The 21,228-nt window shown below is 43.2% G+C and overlaps 1 protein-coding gene across 2 annotated transcripts in view; it reads left to right on the forward strand.

The window, feature by feature from the left end:
• Nucleotides 1-8,266, forward strand: part of Egfl6 (EGF like domain multiple 6) — a 63,562-nt gene extending 55,296 nt beyond the window's left edge. The window contains exons 10-12 of one of the 2 annotated variants that reach the window (XM_051142058.1): nt 807-911; nt 5,124-5,389; nt 7,736-8,266. In XM_051142058.1, the coding sequence (XP_050998015.1) occupies nt 807-911; nt 5,124-5,389; nt 7,736-7,846 (482 nt within the window). In that variant the 3' untranslated portion in view covers nt 7,847-8,266. The remainder of the gene's footprint in view (nt 1-806; nt 912-5,123; nt 5,390-7,735) is intronic. The other variant, XM_051142057.1, reaches the window with a different exon arrangement.
• Nucleotides 8,267-21,228: the final 12,962 nt, after the last annotated feature.

Genomic DNA, 21,228 nt, shown 5'->3' on the forward strand with positions numbered 1-21,228 from the left:
GTATTAAAGGGTCATAGCAGTAGGAAGGTTGAGAGGCATCACCTCAGGGGCTGTCCATAACTATCTGGTTCTGAGGTGGTGTGGGTCAAGGGAAATACTGGTTTGATGTGTGTGTTGGTCAGCTTTCTCTCAATGTTATGAAATACCTGAGCCTTGTAGGGACTCAAGGCTCAAATAGATGGATCAAATATGTGACTTAGATGCCCTATGTATGGCTGAACACTCCGCAGACACTTGTTTTCTGAGCTTTGTTTTCAGTTTCTGGCCTGACTTTTCTAAACAGCCAGTTATATTCCCTGAATTGCTTCACTAATGAGGGTCGCTGTGCTCTTAACCATGGAGCCATCTTTCTAGCCCCTTCAGTTTCATTTTCTATGATTACAACAGATTTTGTTGAGAATGGCTTTACAGATGTAACTCAAAAGTAGAGTATCCGTAGAGATGGCTCCATGGTTCAGTGCACTTGCTGCTCTTGCGGAGGACTTGGCTTCTGTTCCCGCCTACATGGTGGCTCACGACCATCTGTATCTAGTTCCAGGAGACATAATGCTTTCTTCTTTCCTCAATGGGCACCAGGCACACACATGGTGTGCAAATGTACAGGCAGTCAAAACACTGATATACATACTATTTCAAAGTCTAAACATAGTGTGCCTGGCTTCCACTAGCCCTACAAGCATGTCAATTTCCACGGTGTATATTCTACTCACCTAAACCCATGACATCACCTTCCAGAGTCCCCAAACTAGCTACTTTTGTGATGCTCTTAATGATTCTGAATGTGCTTTTTTTTTTTTTTTTTTAAGCAGACTTAAACATCTCAGTTGACTGCAGCTTTGATCGTGGGGTCTGTGACTGGAAACAGGATAGAGAAGACGATTTCGACTGGAATCCTGCTGACCGAGACAATGGTATTTCAGTTTCACTACTGCACATTCTAGGAGAGGTAGAGAAGGCTTTTTCTGCCAGGAACAGTTATTCCTGTCACTGCTTAGATCATGGCTGTTTACTATCTTTGAGAACCTTTGACCTTCTGAGGCGACCCCTGATGGATGAGTAACTTAGTACAGCATCTATCTATCTCTTCAGCCCTCTCTCACCCACGTGACCCAGGAAATGTGCCCCACCATACTTCTTTCATCTTTACCCTACTCCTTCTGAGAGAGGGAGATGTGAAGGCAAGGAAAAGGCAGGGTGGGAGAGTATCTCCGGGATCTCCCTGTAGTTTCCATTTTGTGTTTTGATAGGTAATACATCTTTAGCCAGGCATGGTGGTGCACACCTTTAATCCCAGCACTCAGGAAGCAGAGGCAGGAGAGATCGGTGTGAGTTTGAGACCAGCCTGGTCTACAAAGTGAGTCCAACGCTGCACAGAGAAACCCTGTCTCGGAAAAAAAGAAGGAAAGAAAGAAAGAAAGAAAGAAAGAAAAGAAAAATACATCTTTAAGGGTGATAGAACCCCTGGCTAGACTGGAGTTATAGTTATAGTAGAGTCATCTCTCAAAGGACCAAACACTGGAGTTCTAGTAAAGTCATCTCTCAAAGGACCACAACCACAATGAGTGTCAAGTTAATGACCTAAACTCCAAGACCAAGCTTTCCTTTCTGTTACCCAAGAAATTGTCTCCGACCACCTGACCTTGAATTGGTCTCAACATACTCGCTGAGCTATGAACTTTTTGCCTTTTGTAGTGTCTGCTTCGGCAGTATTGATGGGCCCTGGCTTCCCCTTGGGTGGAATATTTAGCTTGCAGACACTATTTGGAGCACGTATTGAATCCTGCTTTCCTGAAGACTGACCATGTAACTAGAACAACTGTTACAGACCTCCAGACTCCAGTTCCTCTCCAGCAGAACTGTATTTCTGTGGGGATGTACAGGCTCAGCGTCGGGTTAAAAGATCCTTCTTCAGGACAAATTCCTTTCTGAGATATATCCTTGCAAGCCTGTACCTGCAGTCAGAAAGCTTTGATATCTGCTACCAAGAATGCCTGTTAGTAACTGGGCTATGGTGGTACATACCTTTAATCCCAGCACTAGGGAGGCAGAGGTAGGCAGATGTCTGTGAGTTCAAGGCCAATGAGTCCAGGACAGCCAGGGCTACACAGAGAAACCCTGTCTCGAAAAACCAAAAGAAAGAAAGAAACAAACAAAAAAACCAACCTCCTGTCAGAGCTTACAATTGGAGTAGAAGAAATATCGCCCACACAGCAGCTGTTCTAGTGGGGCTATCACTAAAGATAGGCATGGGCAAGTTTAACAAGATAATATGTCTTTGGAGAAACTGTCTTGATAACTAAAACAAGTTTCTTCTTTCTTCCATCATGGGAATGTAGATATTGATGCTACCTGAGTTATAGCCCTCAAGGAACCCTGATTGACAGCTCACCTAGTGATTCTTCTTCATTGATGGAAGTCTTCTATTGGCAGACACCCGATTTACAAATGAAACCGGGTGTCCTCAGCTTCTGCGGCACTCACATCATACCTTATTTCTTCCAACACATCTACCAGGTCTCAAGATGGTCTTGTCTTCACCTGCAAAACTAAATATACATGAGAAATATGGGATGGATTGATATTATTAGAGGGAGAAACCCTCCAGAAAAGCTGAAAGTAGGCTTTAACTGGGATTAAGGAGGTCACAGAAGAGAGAGCTACTGGATAAGTACAGGATGCCGTCATTTGAGACAGACTTCTTAGTATCTCTTCAACATGTGGTTTACTTGAAATTCAAACTCTAGGACATCCTGGAGTTTTACTTGATGAATGCTCATGCTCAGCTCATTTTCTCCTTTTTTAGCCAGTCCCCAGCCCAGGGAATCCTGCTGACCGTACTCTACAGTAGATTTCCCATCTCAGTTGCAAGCTAGATGGTTCCCACGTAGACATTCCAGAGTCTAATCTACTCTAGACAATCTTTCACAGGCATGCCTGGAGGCTTGCCTTTTAGGGGAGTCTAAGTCCTGTCAGGTTGACGGTCAACATTACTCATCCCAGGTATGATAGCCAGCTGCCTGGGTGGATCCAAAGAGAAATGTCGCATGGAAATACACTTGACCTACCTTGTCCACCATGGGTTATCATGTCATTCTTGGGTTCTCATGTAGGATGGCCAGGATATATTTCCTTCTATGTTTGCAAGCCACCTTCTAAGTATCTTGTAACCTGGGGAAGTGGACTTTTTGTCTATCTCTATTCTCTTCATTGTGGCCTTAGTGAACTTAAGCAACTCTTTCAAAATCATTACTTTATGTGTATGGGTGTTTTGTTCTCATATATGTTTGTGCATGTACATGATTGGTGCCCTTAGGGACCAGAAGAGGGCATTGGATCACCTGGAACTGGAGTTACAGATGGTTGTAAGCTGCCATGGAGGTGCTGGAAATCAACCTAGGTCCTCCGGAAGAAAAGCCATTGCTCTTAACCACTGAGCTATTTCTCTAGCTCTAACTAAAGCAATTCTTACACAACATGGTCAGAAGGAAGAATTCTCATAGAAGCTGGGAGGAAAACTCTGGGGATGGCGTGTAGTAGTCTCCTGGTATAATTCCTGGAGACACTTATGGGCCCCTGGCTGATGCTTCCTTAGTCTTCACTGGATGCAGACACTGGTGGGTCCTCTTCCCCAACAAAAGCATAAATGTGCTAGGTGGGCAAGATGACCCTCCGTAACAACCATTTGAAAAAGACCAACACTGAGCCAGGCATGAAATTACACTTGTAATTTCAGCACTCAAGGAGCCAGAGGTAGGTGGAGCTCTCTGAGTTTGAGGCCAGCCTGGTCTACAAAGGAAGTCCAGGACATCCAAAGCTACACAGAGAAACCCTGTCTTGAAAAAAACCAAAAGAATGAAAAAAACAGTATTCTGACAATACGCAATATCTTTGCTGTGTAAACCCCACATGTGCCTATGTGGCCAGACTTGCACTCTTTTGTATCTGTGTCTCTGCTTAAATTGTTTTTAAGTGTAATCTGAGGATGGGACCTGAAAGAAACTTAAGGATGACAGTATATGTGAAATGCTAAGCCTAAAGTATATATAAATTAGCAAACTATTCTATTCAAGGCCAGCTCCTTTTTGCGCATTAGCCAGAGCCAGACTTGTGCTATTATTTAAAAAGTGTTTTTCTTTATTAATCTCTAACTGGGATAGTACATTATTTCTATAACAGTATCACCAGAGTCTGTAACCATCATACCTGTGATAGTTAATGTTGATTGTCAACTTGTCAGGACTTAGACTCCCCTAAGAGACAAGCCTCCGGGCACGCCTGTGAAAGATTGTCTAGAGTAGATTAGACTCTGGAATATCTACGTGGGACCATCTAGCTTGAAATTGAAATGGGAAATCTACTGCAGAGTAGGGTCAGCACGATTCCCTGGCCTGGGGTCCAGGACTGACTAAGAAGGAGAAATCGAGCTGAGCATGAGCATTCATCATCATTGTCTGCTTCCTGACAGAGGATGCAATGTGACTGGCTGCCACAAGCTCCTGCTGTCATGACTTTTTCTTCAGCCATGGGCCATATCCTTGAACTGTGAGCCAAAATAAGCCCTTCCTTAAGTCACTTTTATTAGGGTGTTTCATCTCAGCAACAACACAAGTCACTAATACAATGCCTATCTTTGATTCACTGAAAAAAAATGCATTCTAAGAGTCAATTAATCAAGGTGGGAATGTTCTGGAACACAATAGCTGTAAGTTACTTTCAGTGCTAAGTGACCATTCCATTATACTGCTATTTTCTTATGGATGTGGGAAATTCCTCAGATTTCTGACCCTTAGATCTCTTCTCTGTATAAGAAAATATTAGCCGGGCGTGGTGGTGCATGTCTTTAATCCCAGCACTCGAGAGGCAGAGGCAGGTGGATCGCTGTGAGTTCGAGGCCAGCCTGGTCTACAAAGTGAGTCCAGGACAGGCAGGGCTACACAGAGAAACCCTGTCTTGAAAAAAAAAATATTTCAGCTCTCCAATCTGTATGGCTCATCTTTACATAACTATTGAATTAAAATGTAAAAGACCTCAGCATTTAATATGGTAGACTGTTGTTCTTTTTTTTCTAGCTACTTTATATATTATAGTCAGACCTTTTATCACAACCTTTTGTTCTCTTAAAGCTGTTGGTTATTATATGGCAGTCCCTGCGCTGGCAGGGCGTAAGAAGGATATTGGCCGATTGAAACTTCTCCTCCCTGACTTGACACCCCAAAGCAACTTCTGTTTGCTCTTTGATTACCGGCTGGCTGGAGACAAAGTAGGAAAACTTCGAGTGTTTGTGAAAAACAGCAACAATGCCCTGGCATGGGAAGAGACTAAAAATGAGGATGGGCAGTGGAAGACGGGGAAAATCCAGTTGTACCAGGGGATTGATGCTACCAAAAGTGTAAGTGGGGAAGGAGCTCGGTGGGAAAATCCAGTTGTACCAGGGGATTGATGCTACCAAAAGTGTAAGTGGGGAAGGAGCTCGGTAGTTACATTTTTCTTTTCCAGTAATTCAACAAACTGTTTATTAATGTCCATAGGTCTCAGAAATATAAAGATAGGCAAGACTTGCCTAATCAGTGTGACTAATTTGGTTTTCCTTCTGCTTCTACGGAAATGACCTGTCGGTGTAACTGGGTCCTCTTACTAACTTCTGTGAAAACCAGGCTATGTATTCTTTAATATGTTAAAAAAAAAAAAAAAGCAAAAAACAAAAAAACAAAACAAGCAAGCAGGAAAAAGATTTCTCACTCATTCTGTGTGGAACTTAGCTCAATAAATGGCAGCCAGAGTATGATTATTGTAAGGTTGTTTGAGCTGAACTGAAGGGGTAGCTATTGGGAGAATCCCCAAGACCACTCTGGGGTGGGGGAGATCCTTTAAAAGGTCTCATAGAACTGATTTTTTTAATTGTTACATTCACATTGGGGTTTTTGGGGGGTGGGGGTGGGGACAGGGCTTCTCTGTGTGGCCAGGACTGTCCTGGACTCACTTTGTAGACCAGGCTGGCCTATAACTCACAGAGATCTGCCTGGGTCTGCCTCACAGAGTGCTGGTGCCACCACTCCCCTTACATTGTTGTTTATATACAGTGAAATCACCAGGGAGAAAATGGGATATAAGCACAGAGACCAGGAAGCACCAGACAGAAGCTTGTAGTTTTCCTTGCCCAGTAGACCCCCAAGCAGATCTTTAGTCTCCCAGCAACCACATATGTTAAGACTCACAAGGTATTGCACGCCAGGTATCCAAAGGTGTGTGTACGTGTGTGCGTGCCTGCATGCCTGAGTGTGTACACACACACACGCACGCACACGCATGCACACACGCACACATGCACGTCTGTATGGCAGTACAGTCACTTCAGGTGTTTTTCCTCAGGCTTGTCCTCCTTGTTTCTTCAGACAGGCCTTGAACTTGTCAAGTATGACAGCCTAGCTGCCGAGCAAGCCTGCACCCCCTTGCCCCTGTTTCCTCAGCACTGCAATTACAAGGGCATCGCACTACACAGGGCTCTTTTACATGTGTTCTGGGGGATTGAACTGGGGTCCTTATGCTTACAAGGCAAGCACTTTATCACTGACCTATCCCTCCAAGCCCCTCAAGGTTCTTCATATGGGTCAGTCGGCTCACATGACTGCTGGCATGGCTGACCTTAGTTAGTCAGTCTCCAGCATTCCCAGAAGCTACGTTGATATCATGTAACCCAAGGCCTCTATCGTAAATCACATTCTGAGCATAAGCCATCTGCCTTGGCTAAAGGTTACAGATAAACAAAAACACTCTGAACTAAGTAGTTGCAAGAGCTTAGAGGCTGACTCCCAGTAACCAGTCAAGGCCAAACCTTCTTTCAAATGCTCAGGTTTTGGCCAACTCAGACCTGCTGAGTTAATCTTTTACTGTAGAAGTGGGTCTAATAAAGAAAACTCTTTTAAGAGGAAGTTTGTTAATGAATTTGATAAAGAACAAAAGGATAAAATGATGAAGGGTTTACTCAGTTTGGAGGACCTTGACAAGAGCTGTTTCTTGAGAGAGAAAAGTCAAAAGTCTCACAATAGAAGAACAAGTAGGGGACCTGGGTGTAGCTCAGTTGGTAGAGTGACTGGCTAGCATGCACAAAACCCTGGGCTCAACTCCTAGCACTGTATAAACCAAGCCTGGTGGGGCATGCCAGTAACACACACACATACACACACACAACAACAACAACACTTAAAAGAAATACAACATTTTAAGAGTAAACAATAAAAGTTTTTCATTGTTTTTTATTTCACTTCTTTACATGGAAATTCCAAAAAGTCCCTGATCAGAATTACACAACTTGTCGAGTGAGGTGATGCACACCTGTAATTCCAGCACTCGAAGAGGCAGAGGCAGGCCGATCTCTGTGAGTTCGAGGCCAGCTTGGTTTACTGAGCGAGTCCAGGAAAGAAACCTTGTCTCAAAAAGCAAAAACAAAAACAAAGAAACAAAAAAGGATTACAGGATTTTTCAGAATCCTTCAGAGTTTGCTATGAACCTATCTTCTCTGAACAAAGCCCTCTCTGTGAGCACATGGCATGTGGGAAACATTAAGATATATAGTCAAGACATTGCTATGTAGTTGATATAAAAGACAATTTCTGTATAGTAGAGATACAAGTTTAGTCCTTGATGACATCATTGTTTTAAAGTAACCACTCTCTCTCTCTCTCTCTCTCTCTCTCTCTCTCTCTCTCTCTCTCTCTCTCTCTCTCTCTCTCTCTAGGTCATTTTTGAAGCAGAACGTGGCAAAGGCAAAACTGGAGAAATTGCAGTGGATGGCGTCTTACTAGTGTCGGGCTTGTGTCCAAATGGTTTTTTATCTGTAGAGGGTTGAGTGTCACTGTCCTCCTTTATAGCTTCATATGTGGCTTGCTATGTCATTTCTCTGGGGTTTCTTTTTATATCATATCATAGGACTCTTCCATTTACAAATACAAACTGAAAATGTATAATGTTCCAACAGAAATGTTTTCATAAGATGCCTTTCTTATATCAAATGTACTAAGACTTGCTTTATATATAGCACCACTGTGCCTTCTTGTTTGTTTCTGGATTTTCCACATTATATCACAAAGTGTGGAAATGCCAGCTCATCTCCCCCTACCCAATATATTGCTTTTCCTACATAAGTTGTTGAACTCTTCTATATAACATTTCTAGAATAACAGCAACAGGAAAAAATAAATACAGACAAATGGTCAATTGTTCGGGGCTGGAGAGATGACGTAGAGGTTAAGAACACGGGCTTTTTTTTTTTTTTTTTTTTGCAGAGGACCCAGGTTCAATTCTCAGCACCCACATGGCAGCTCACAACCATCTGTAATTCCAGGTCCAGAAAATCTAATGCTGTCTTCTGGCCCCTGTGGAAACCTACATATGTGTAGTACATATGCATATACTCTATACATACAAAATAATAATTTTTAATGTTTAATTGTTTAATTTGTAAGGTACTTCTTGGAAACAATGACATTAAACATAGATTTTTTTTTTTTTTTTTTTTTTTTTTTTTTGCCTAAGTGACTCAGGCTGCTCTTTCATAGTCAAATCTGCGCATTTAAATTTTTTTATAATCATACCCAGTTAACCACCTTAAATCATAGTAAGATAAAAGGATATATTAGTGATTGGCAATTCTATGTTTACTTATCTGTATGATTCTGGGAAATGTGGTTTTTATTCTTTTCTCTGTTGAAATACTTTTTATTCTTAAATTTTCTTTACAATTGACTAAACTGGGCTTTGCATGGCTCACATGGTGGAATGCTTACCCAGCATGCATGAAACCCTGAGTCCATTTAGGTCCATTATCCTCAGCACCTCATAAATTGGGAGGGGTGGTGCCTGCCTATAATCCCAGCAGATCTGAAGTTTAAGGTTATCCTTTGGTATGCAGTATATTTGATGCTAACCTGGGCTACATGAGACTTTGTCCAAAGAGGGTCAGGGAAGCAACAGGGAGTAGCCAAATCTGTCTTCCAGAAGGAAGATACTACATTTATTCACCAAGGCCATTCATTATACACATATCCCTGAAAAGACAGTACAGGCATTTTTTTTTTTTTTTGAGACAGGGCTTGGCTGTCCTGGAATCCCTTTGTAGACCAGGCTAGCCTTAAATTCACAGAGATCCACCAGCCTCTACTTCCCAGAGTTCTGGGATTACAGATATGCACCACCAAGACCAGCTTAGAGGCAAATCTTGTCAATGCTTCTGTGCAAAGAGCACAAGACAGTCACTCGGATTCACCGGTGACCATCACACTCTCTGGAATCTACTAGATGAATGTAACAGCTAGAAAGGCCAGATCAGGAACACTGGCTTCTTCCCAGTCCATAGCCCTGAAAATGGTGTTTCACCCTTGATACAAGGCTCTTCATGCAAGGCTCACGTTCTCTGAGTGCAGATAAGTGGTCCTTCCTGGAACTTATTTTTTTTTTTCCAGAACTTCTGTTTAAATACAGTTCCAGGCAGACTTTAAGGTAGCATTTAGGTAATGTTATTTAACCTCTTCAAAATGAACACATATGGAGTGAAGGCATTTCACAAGGGAAGCTGTCAGTTTGGGAACATTTATAATTTGTTACTCTGCTTCAAAGTTTTTCTTTCTTTTTTTTTTTTTTTTTTTTTTTTTGGTTGTTGTTGTTGTTGTCAAATGGTCCTGCCTTTTAGAATAAATTTACAGGCTGAATTGAATAATGACTACTTAGCATAATTTTGTACAAATGCTTTCAGAATGATGCTGATGATTCTACCCCAACCAAGACAGAATAGGAGCAGAGATAGTGAATGGCAAGGTACATTTTCTGTTTTTAAAAGTGTCTTGTATTGAACGTTCATAAATTTCTCTGTGTTCACTGGTTTTAGGTTGAGGAGTATTGTTTATTCACTTGTCACTATTCTAGGAATTGAACCTAGGGCCTTGCTTGCATCTTCTGGGCAAGTGCTTTACCACTGAGCTGCCCTCCGGAGCCCTGGTATGAAGGTTTCATGTGAGATTAAGTCCTTTGACAAATCTGAGGCTCTCTCAAACTTAGACTGTAGAATATCTTCAAGGTGCCAGCTGAGGCTGGATTTGTGGTTCAGCTGGTAGAGTTCTGCTTAGCATGCATAAAGGCCTGGGTTCAATCTCCTGCAATGCATAAAATCAGACATAGCAGCACACACCTGTAATCCCAGTACTTGGGAAGTAGAGACAAAAAGACCATAGCGTCCTTGGCTACATAACATGTTTGAGGCCAAGGTAGGCTACATGAGGCCCTGTTTTTTCAAAATACAACAAAAAGTGCCAACATAAATGTATTCAACCACATTTCTCCTTCATTTAGAAAAAGCAGAATAAATGCCAAAAAGCTATGTTCTCTCTCTATTCCAAATCTCTTGTGTTGTGTAGATGCACTTGTATTCTATCTGGCCATGGACTGGTATGTTATCACAGACTTTGGCATTTTTCAGACCCTGGCAGAGTTTTTTTTTTTTTTTTTTACAAATTTGTAAATAACCTTTCCTTTTAAAGTGAAGGGGGGGATCATAAATTGGAGTGGCTGTTTACAATCATTTTGGAAATACTTTCTCTACATTATAGTGAGAGTTCATAAAATTCTAGCCTTAACAATATATGTCACGGGAGGCAGAAGTATAGTGTGGTGGTGAGAATTTGGCCTAGAATGAAGAAGGGCTGCCCTGCAGTGGGCTTATGATAGCAAGGTTATTAGTGCCAAACCAAAACTTTCTCTGTGTATACCTTTAGCCAATTTGGAAGCATTACATAATGTTTTTTCATTTCTAGGCTAATGTTTTCCTCATTTAGCATACATCTCCTACTCTGGAATCATTTCCCATAGCATGATGGGTCCTGGATTAAATATGATCAAGCAAGAAATAGTTATTTCTTCCTTTTCTCAGGGATTTCTTGGAAAGCCTGCATATTGATTTGCTGACAGTGTGGCTCAAGACATATTTGAACTTGCCTTTTTCTGGAACAAAGACCATACAGGAGATTTGGTACTGTAGAATTGTGGTTATGTGTCATTTATGCCCCAAAACAGTCTTATGAATCCTGGATTCTACCATAGTAGGAATGCATAGTAGCACTTGTTGGTCACAGCCCTAGTAGACAGTTTGCATCCAGAATTTCCACTGTAGCTGGGTGCATCCTGTAATCCCAGCACTTGGAGAGACAGAAGCAGGCAGATCGCTGTGAGTTTGAGGCCAGCCTGGTCTACAAAGCAAGTCCAGACCAGCCAAGGCTACACAGAGAAACCCTGTCTCGAAAAAAAAAAAAAGAAAGAAAGAAAGAAAGAAAGAAAGGAAGAAAAAAAAAAGAAAAAGAAAGGAAGGAAGGAAAATGAACAGCAAGGACAATGCTATTCATAGCAACACAAGTGGATTGTTTTTTTAAAAAACTTACTCTTCTCTCACATTTACATCCAGACTGCAGTTTCCCTTCCCTCCTCTCATCCCAGCCCCTCATGCCCTTGTTCCCATAGTCACTTCTCTTCCATTTCTCTTCAGAAAAGAGCAGGCCTCCCAGGAATCTCCACCAAACACAGTAGATCAAGTTACAGTAAGACTAGGCACAGCCCCTCACACTGATGCTGTACAAGGCAACCCAGTAGGAAGAAAGGGTCCCTAAAGCAGGCAAAAGAGTCAGAGACAGCCCTCGTTCCCACGGTTAGGAGTCCCACACAAAAAACGAGCTACACAAATGTAGTCTATATGCAGAGGCCTGGGTCAGAGCTATGCAGACTCCTCGTGTGTCAGGTCCGTCTCACACAGGTGTAGTTTTTGTTGTTTGTTTGTTTGTTTTTGTTTTTTGTTTTGGTTTTTGGTTTTTTGAGACAGAGTCTCTCTATGTTAGCCCTGGCTGTCCTGGACTTGCTTTGTAGACCAGGCTGGCCTCGAACTCATAGCGATCCGCCTGCTTCTGCCTCCCGAGTGCTGGGATTAAAGGCGTGCACCACCACGCCCAGCCTTCACAGGTGTAGTTTTAAAATGCAGCACTCATCTAGGTGTAGTGCCACACTTGTAACATCCCAGCAGTCAGGTGGCAGAGGCAGGTAGATCTCTGAGTACAAGGCCAGCCAGGTAGAAATACAGAACATGTTCAGGCTAGGCAGGGCTACATAGTGGCCTCAAAAAATCATAGTAACAAAGTAAAAATAAATAAAAATAAAGCACTCATCAACCACTTCCAGGAAATATGTACTTTGTGCTATAAGTAGTATACGGGTCAAAGCCAGGAGAAATTAATCAATGGAAGAGGAATCAGGGTGTGTTTACCCTTGTGTGAAGGTGCTAGAAGCGAGCATCAGGAAAAACTTCTAGAGAACAAGGAAATCTGGTGTTTGAGAGGTGTGTTGGATGGGGGGGGTCTTTTCTTTTCTTTTTTTTTTTTTTTTTCTTTTTCTTTTCTTGGTTTTTCAAGACAGGGTTTCTCTGTATAACAGCTCTGGCTGTCCCGGAACGTGCGCCACCACCTGGCCTGTATTTCTATACAGTATATGTGCGTGGCTTCAGATTCTGCATGGGGATGCTCACTGTGTGGAAAGTGTTTAACTACTAGTACACTTAATGGTTCCTGCATTGACTTGCCCCTATATGCAGTACTTCAGTAGAAATTGCTTTCAAGCCGGGCATGGTGGTGCATGCTTTTAGTCCTAGCACTCCGGAGGCAGAAGCAGGCAGATCTCTGTGAGTTCAAGGCCAGTCTGGTATAAAAAGTGACTCCAGGGCAGCCATGGCTGTTACACAGACAAACCCTGTCTCAAAAAACAAACAATAAAAAAGAAAGAAAGAAAGAAAGAAAGAAAGAAAGAAAGAAAGAAAGAAAGAAAAGAAAAAAGAAAACCAGGCAGTGGTGGCACACACCTTTAATCCCAGCACTTGGGAGGCAGAAGCAGGCAGATCTCTGTAAATTTGAGGCCAGCCTGGTCTACAAAGTGAGTCTAGGACAACTAAGGCTACACAAAGCAACCCTGTCTCGAAAAAAAAAAAAAAAGAAAGAAAGAAAGAAAAGAAAAGAAAGAATTTTCTTTCAAAAACCAAAAGTATTCTGTTTCCAACCCCACCCTACTCCTGTCAAAGGTGAATGTCACTTATGTGAAATTTTGCTACATGATTTGAAGTGAATCCACATTTTTCAATACCAGGCAGGTTGTGACTGTAGTTACACACAGACATGTGTAATCTGGCAGCCAACAGTTTACATTGGGAATGTCTCCCAGGTCCCCCACCAGTATACCCTGGACATCATGTGGCTACTGGTGGTGAATGCTAATGTAGTACCGAGAGGGACCAAGGCCAGAGGAAACAGTCCCACTGACAGGGATCTGGAACTCTCTCTTGCTCCCTATCTATTGATCTTTCTGAGAAAGCCCCTTTTGTATCCTGTTACTCCTACTAAAAGTCTTTTCTTAGGCTGAGTATGGTGGCATACTCCTTTAAACACTCAGAAGACTGAGGCAGGAGGAGCAGAAGTTCAAAGTTGGTTTCAGCTACATTGCAAATTCAAGGCCAGCCTGAGCCACACGCAACTGTCTCAAAAAGCCAAAAGAGGCCTGAGCACAGTGGCGAATGCCTTTAATCCCAGGAGAGGCAAGTAGGTCTCTATAAATTCCAGGCCATCCTGGGCTAGTGAATTCTGGGACAGTCAGGGCTATACAGAGAGACCCTGTCTCAAAACAAAGGCAGGCAGTAGAGGTGTAAAGTGGGTGGGGGGAGGAGAAAAAAAGTATTTTCTCCAGCACAGCAGGGCTATGCAAAGAAACCCTGTCTCCAACACCAACACTGGGTGTGGTGGCACACACCTTTAATCCCAGCACTCCAGACGCAGAGGACCTCTGTGAGTTCAAGGCCAGCCTGGTTTACAAAGGGAGTCCAGGATATAGAGAAACTCTGTCTTAGAAGAAGAAAAAAAGAAAATACATATATATATCCCTGTCTCCTAAAACAAAACAAAGTCTTTTTTCCCCCTCCAAAGATGAGTGGCAGTTGCAGCACCCAGCTCTCCTGCTGAGAACAGGACATATCACCCTTCAATGTTTGAAGTCTCTCAGAAAGCCCATCGTACCACCTTGGGGTAGCCTCCATCTAATGCATGACTATGACCAGGCAGCTAACACCTCAGGCATCGACTGCTGCTTCACATACCTCCTACTCCTCCTCCCCAGTCTTTTAAGAACCTATGCTTCTCTCTGCATACCAAAACCCTTCCAGTCCAGTCATGCTCGAGACATCAAAGCATCCAGCCTTACAGACCTCTCTGTCCCTCGCAATTCACCCGTACTAATGCTTGCTCTCTGTCGCATTTAGCTGGTCTTGACAAGTATTCGTACATTGCAAGCATAGGGAACACTGGGAGCTTGAAGTGTAAGCTTTCTTGTGTAATGTTTCATACGAGTAGCAGCACCCAATGACTTAATCCAAAGGGACATTTCAGCATCGTGGTAATGTCAGTCTCTTCCTGCCCTGGAATCCCAGACACACACACACACACACACACACACACACACACACACACACACACACAAAGGTTTTGTGTCATCTAAGTCAGTGTGGGCTGGTAGCAAGCAACAGAAACAGTAACTTACAGCCAAGACAGTAGTGTGTATGCAGACAGGAGCCTTGAAAGTGAACTGCAGTGCTACAAGCAGGAAAAGGAGCCATTGTAGGAATGGCCTGATAAGGATGGCATCGCCACTTCTTTGATCTCTTACAGTAATGTAGCCTCCACAGTATTCTACTCAAAAGCTAAATACTGGGGCATGGAGGTGGCTGATGTTCAGTCACAGACTCCTTACCTAGTATACAAGAAGCAAAGACTTCAAGCTCCATCACCAAATAAACTGGACATGGCAGTGCATGCCTGGAATCACAGCACTTGGGTGGTGAAGAAAAAAGATTAAGAAATTCAAGGTCAGGCTGAGAGATGCCTCAGTGGTTAGAAGTATTGTTTGCTCTTCCAGAATTCCTGAGTTCAATTCCCAGCAACCACAGGATGTCTCCCAAGCATCAATCAGTCTGGGATCTGATGCCCTCTTCTGGCATGCGAGTGTATGTGCAGATGGAGCACTCATAGACATAAAATAAATAAAATAAAATAAGGAAAAAAATCTGTCAAAAAAAGAAAAAGAAAGTCAAGGCCATCCTGACTATATATGTAATTTCAAGGCCAGCCTGAGCTACCTGAGATCCTGTTTCAAAAAGAAAAGAAAAAGTCATGGAGTATACTAAGGCCTAGGAGAATGGGTGGCTGGTTAGCTTATGTGAGTAAACCTGGCTATGTCCCATCAAAGTCCACCAGAGATTCTCATCTTGCAAAAGCTAGAATCAAGGGCTTGTCCATTCCGGCCAGTATACCAAGCTAAGTGACTGGCTCTTTTCTCATTCTCTTCAGCAAGCAGACACCAGGTGCGGCCTTTGAGACCACTTTCAAATGAAAAGCAGCTACCATAAATACTGTCACCGAAACTAAACAGCACAGCTACTATGCATTGCTTTGCCGTGGGGGTAAGTGGAGAGATGAGAAGGGCGTCTCTCAGCCCCCACAAATCAGAACAGTACACTCCTGGCCCAACGTGTCGGCACAAAAGGCTGAACAGAACACAGCCATTCTTTATCACGCTGTTCTCTGGCTCCAGGCATACAGACAGGGCTATGGGTGAAGCATACAGTATCAGTCTGGGAGAAAGCGCCATGAAGCTGCAAGGCTGAGAGAGAGAGAGAGAGAGAGAGAGAGAGAGAGAGAGAGAGAGAGAGAGAGAGAGAGAGAGAGAGAGATGACAGATAAGGAAGCACAGCCTCCTGCCCTGTAGGTCAACACTCATGACTCGCTGTTTAAGTGAAGGGTTACAAAACAACCTCCCTATAAAAGGAGAGCCCAAAGCCCAAAGACGAGCGGGCCATTTCTGAAGCAGAGCACATGTCGGGATCGTTGGCTGCCTCAGGACTCCTGGAACCCAGCCACGGTGACTGAATCAAATCCCAGATGCTAGGCCTCGGCTCAGATTTCTAAGTGGCAACGGGACAGAGAACGGCACAGACAAGAGGAGGTATTTAAGTGAAATAGCATCCCCTTGTCTCATTTCTTCTTGTACTTTTTCCTATATCTTTCTGATGAATCGAATTTTGGTTCATTTTCTTGGCAATTTCGGGAACTTTGAATAATGTCTAGCAACAAGATCGTAAAAAAAAAATAGAAAAATGAGCTTTTGAATTTTCATCTTATGATTGTGATTGAAGCCAGACTTATGTATGGGTCTTTCATCATTCCTCTGCTTATTCAGTTGCCATCAATCTACGGTAGCTTAAGTATAAGAAAGTTTTTTCCAAATAAGGTCACAGGCACAGGCTCCAGGGTTAGCAACTAGACACAGCTGTCTTGGGAAGGGGCAGCACTGCCATTCAACGACACACAATAATCAAGTAAGAAAGGTCCCCCTCCTGACCTCCTCCTCTATGCCTGCACTGATACAGACGAGAACAAGAGAAAAATAATGGAGGCTCTAGGTAAGAGGAAGGTCGTGAAGAGACTGATTTACAAGTCTTTCTCTTTGCTGGCAGAAAGGAGGTCAAGATCTTTTAACTAAATGAGCGATTTAAGTACTATTGTTAAATGAGATAGAAATACTTTTAAATGTATTTTTTTTATTATTAGCGCGCGTGCGCGCACGTGTGTGTGTGTGTGTGTGTGTGTGTGTGTGTGTGTGTGTGTGTGTTAATCACAGTATTCAGGAGGTACCAGAAGAAGGATCAGAAATTCAAGGCCACCCTCAGCTACAGATGAATAAATTTCAAGGCCAGCCTGGAGTACCTGAGATCCTGCTTCAGAATGAAAAGTCACAAAGTGGGCTGAGGGCAGGGAGCCGCCCTGCCTGGGGTAAACTAGCCACTTACAGCCTACAGCATCAAAGTCTACAGCAAAGATTCCATCATGTGGCCGGGCATGGTGTGCACACCTTTATTCCTCCCAGCATAGGCAGGCTGACTGAGTTCAAGGCCAGCCTGGTCTATAAAGAGAGTTCCAGGACAGAGAAAGTATGTCTCCAAAAGCCAAAAACCAAAACCAACTAAACAAAAGAACACCCTCCCAAAACAAAAACACAAACAAAACCAGAAAAACCAAAAAACTCATCATGCCATATACATACATACATACATACACACACACATATATATATATACATCCACATAGATAAAGCCTCCATCCCTCTTTTTTAACCTTATTTTTAAAATTTTGATGTAGGGTTTCTCTATATTACTTAGGCTGATCTTGAATTTGAAGACTTCCAGAAACGGGCATGGTGGCACACCCCTGTAATCCCAGCACTCGGGAGGCAGAGGCAGATGGATCTTTGAGTTGGAAGCCAGCCTGGTCTACAACTGAGTCTAGGACAGCCAAGGCTACAAACAGAAACCTTATTCTGGAAAAAAAAATGTTGAAGTCTTCTAGAGATGAGCGTGGTGGTGCACCCCTGTAATCCCAGCACTCTGGGAGGGAGAGGCAGGCAGATCTCTGTGAGTTCAAGGCCAGCCTGGTCTACAAAGTGAGTCTGGGACAGCCAAGAGTACAAAGAGAAACCTTATCTTGAAAAAAAAATATTTGAAGTCTTCCAGAGATGGGTGTGGTGGTGCACCCCTGTCATTCCAGCACTCAGGAGGCAGAGGCAGGCAGATTTCTGTGAGTTCGAGGCCAGTCTGGTCTACAAAGTGAGTCTGGGACAGCCAAGGCTACACAGAGAAACCCTGTCTCAAGGAGAAAAAAAAATTTCAAGTCTACCTGTCTCCTCTTCCTGAATTCCTCCCTAGGTTTCTCACTGTAAACTGACCCGTGATTTACTGTGAAAGTCATATACACCCCTGAAAACAGGGCTGTTTAGGCAACCTTTGTTAGGAAACTTAGTCAGGGAAGCCACAACAGACACCTAACTCCTAATCCCTTGTCTTTATCCCATAGAGAAGAATGCTGGGATCCAGCTGTGCCAGGGTCATCTCATGGTCTCCAGCTCAGGGCATCTCCCACTTATCTTTGTTCTACTTTACATGCATTTATTTGTAGGAGTGGAGCTGGGAGCTTCTGATTGAGGAAAAGGTTTTCTGGAGCAAAGAGATCCTCCAGAGCTAGGAGAGGTGTCACTCCAAGGGTTCTTTTAGTGACTTATTCCCTAGGGTGAACTCACACCTACTCAACCAGCAAATAGCAAATATGGGGGGCGGGGAGGTGAGCCTTTGGGAATCTCTGAGTTTCCCTTAGCTCAGTATCAAGAAATAGACCATTTATGGAAGGATGTGTGCCATGCATGATTTGTGTTCTAAGGGGGTTTGTGCATTTGATTTCGGCTCTTAATATTTGAAACCCGTGGTTTTGTTTTGAAACTTATTCATTTATGGGTGTGAATTTTGTTTTGCCCATTTGTATGTATGTGCATCATGCACATGCTGAGTGCCCGCAGTGACCAGAAGACGGTGTCAGATCGCCTGGAACTTGAGTTAAGTATGGTTGCAAGCTACCGTATGAGGGCCAGGTTCTCAATCCAGTTCCTCTGCAAAAGCAGCAAATGCTCTTAGCTCTTGAGCCAACTCTCCAGCCCCCCAAATCAGTGACTATTGGAAGACTTTGGGGTGAAGTTGAGGACAGTATCACAACAATTGAAGGTAGTGCTATTCAACCTTCTATGAGGTGTACCCAAGAAGCATTAAAATATAGCCTGAGCTCCAGGAGTTCTAAAAGTTTATCAGTTATTTTTCTGTTGCTCTGATAAGAATACCATAACCAATATCATCCTAAGGAAGATTCAGGCTTAGGATTGCAGAGGAATAGATGTCTGTACTGACATAGGAGGCATAGCAGCAGATGCAAGAAGCTGAGCGATCATATCCAAACCACACATGGGGAAGTAGAGTACCAACTGGAAGTAGACTGGGGCTATAAACGCTCAAAACTTTCTTCCCAGTGATGTACTTCCTCTGGCAAGGCTCCCAGTCTGCAAATTCCTACCGCCCCAATCAGGATCCAACTGAGGACCAAATGTTGAAATATAAGAGACTATGGGGGATGAGGGGGCCATCTCTCACACAAACCACAACACCAGGTGACCCTAAAATGAGGTTGAGGATCACTTGCCTAAGCAGATGTCGTAGAAATCTCTACAATCAAAAGATTGTATAATCTAAGTGTTGATGAGGCTATGGGGACTCCCATACCTTGCTGATGGGAGTGTCAGTTGTAGCAACCACTTTGGAAAAAGATTTGGCAGTGTTGACTACAACAAATGCTTGCTTTATTTCTCAACAATTCCACTCCCAAGGGAATTTATCCACCAAAATATATGAATGAGATTATCCATAGTAAGCTGGGTATGGTGGCACACACCTGAAATCCCAGAACTTGGGGAGGCAGAGGCATGTGGATCTCTGTGAGTTCCAGGCCAGCCTGGTCTACAAAGTGAGTACAGGACAGCCAAGGCCACAAAGAAAAACCCTGTCTCAAAAGAAAGAAAGAAAGAAAGAAAGAAAGAAAGAAAGAAAAAAGAAAGAGAAGAGAAAGAAAGAAGATATCCATAGTAGTTTATTTCACAATGATCCAAAACAAAAAAACAAGATGAGGCACAGTAGCCCATGCCTTTAATCACAACACTTGAGAAGCACACTGATCTCTGTGAGTTCAAGGCCAGCCAGTGATGCATAGTGAGTTCTAGGACAGTGGGGCTATGTAGAGAGACCTTGACTCAAAAATAAAACAAAAACATCTCAAATAACCAACAACATCAAAATACATATATTGTGTTAGCTATACACAAACCAATGCCACACAGAATGAAAACTTACCAGAGGCAAATTCCATAGACATGAAGTCAGTGAACCAAATTATAGAAACTGCTATATGAGTCTCTCTGTCTCTGTCTCTGTCTGTCTCTGTCTGTCTCTCTCTGTCTCTGTCTCTGTCTCTCTCTCTGTCTCTCTCTCTCTCTGTGTGTGTGTGTGTGTGTGTGTGTGTGTGTGTGTGTGTGTGTGTGTGCTGGAAGACGTCAGAAAAACATATCTGATCCCTTGTGACTGGAGTTATAGATAATTGAGAACCACAATGTGGGTGCTGGGAAGTAAACTGAGTTCTCTGAAAGAACAAGTGCTCTTAATCACTGAGCCATCTCTCCAGCCTTCCTGTCTTACTTTTGAGACAGGCTCTCCCCCTGAACCTGGAGCTCCCTGATTCAGTGCTTCCAGCCCCCTGCTTCCAGCACTGGGGGTACAGAGGTACAGCATTTATGGCTAGCTTTTCCATAGGTGCTGGGGACTGGAACTAAGGTCTTCCCACTTGCACAAGAAGCACTGTACCCTCTGACTCGGCGTCCGAGCCCAGTAGGTCTGGCTTTTGATAGGGTGCAGACAGATAACACTAATCTCTGGAGATGGCAGCCAGACAGAACTTACCCTGCTGTGCTAGGAGGGACAAACAGGAAGTATTTGAGACCAAATCTTCATCCAAAAGACACAGTTCTCTTATGACATAACTGGAAGATGTCTCCATTTTACTGAGTTTATTTCCCAATGAAAGAAAAAACCAAAATCACAACTCTGTGATGATGAAATGTAAAAGGCTATGTCCCTTTACCTATGTCGTCTTAGGTATCTGTTGCAGAAGTTAAAGAGTTTGTGTGTGTCTACAGTCTTTGTCGTTTTAGAAGGTTTCCTGTCATTCTATAACCCTTGAGATTAGAAGGGACCAGCTTTTTAAACATTCTCCATCCATTCTGTTCTCTAACGTTTATAACCATCCCTAGCTAAGCCCAAAGTCTGGTCCTGCTGTTTAACAGGAAATGAACATCAGTCAGCACCTTGGAATCCCCAAAGAGATGTAGTTATTCTGACTTCATTCCATGGACAACATCTGCAGGGGTTTTTTTTCCCCCTAAGTAAGACTCTGGAGAGGCCCTAGGAAGGATTTTTGCCTCTGTTCCTTGGGAATTTACAGGAAAAGGCTGTCTATATGAGCTCAGGAAATCAGTGTTGCCACTCAGAGACCTAATTAGGAGTGAGAAGGAGCTCCCACTGCCCTAAATGAGATTCATTCCGGAGAATCTCAGAGTATCAAAACAGCTGAAAGATGATTGTTTTAAAAAATACAAACACCAGGGCTTACTGCTTAAGAGCACTTGCTGCTCTTGCAGAGGACCCAGGTTCAGTTCCCAGTCATGTATAGTTCCAGTTCCAGGGAA

Source organism: Acomys russatus, chromosome X, assembly GCF_903995435.1.
Source record: "Acomys russatus chromosome X, mAcoRus1.1, whole genome shotgun sequence".
Taxonomy (NCBI): domain Eukaryota; kingdom Metazoa; phylum Chordata; class Mammalia; order Rodentia; family Muridae; genus Acomys; species Acomys russatus.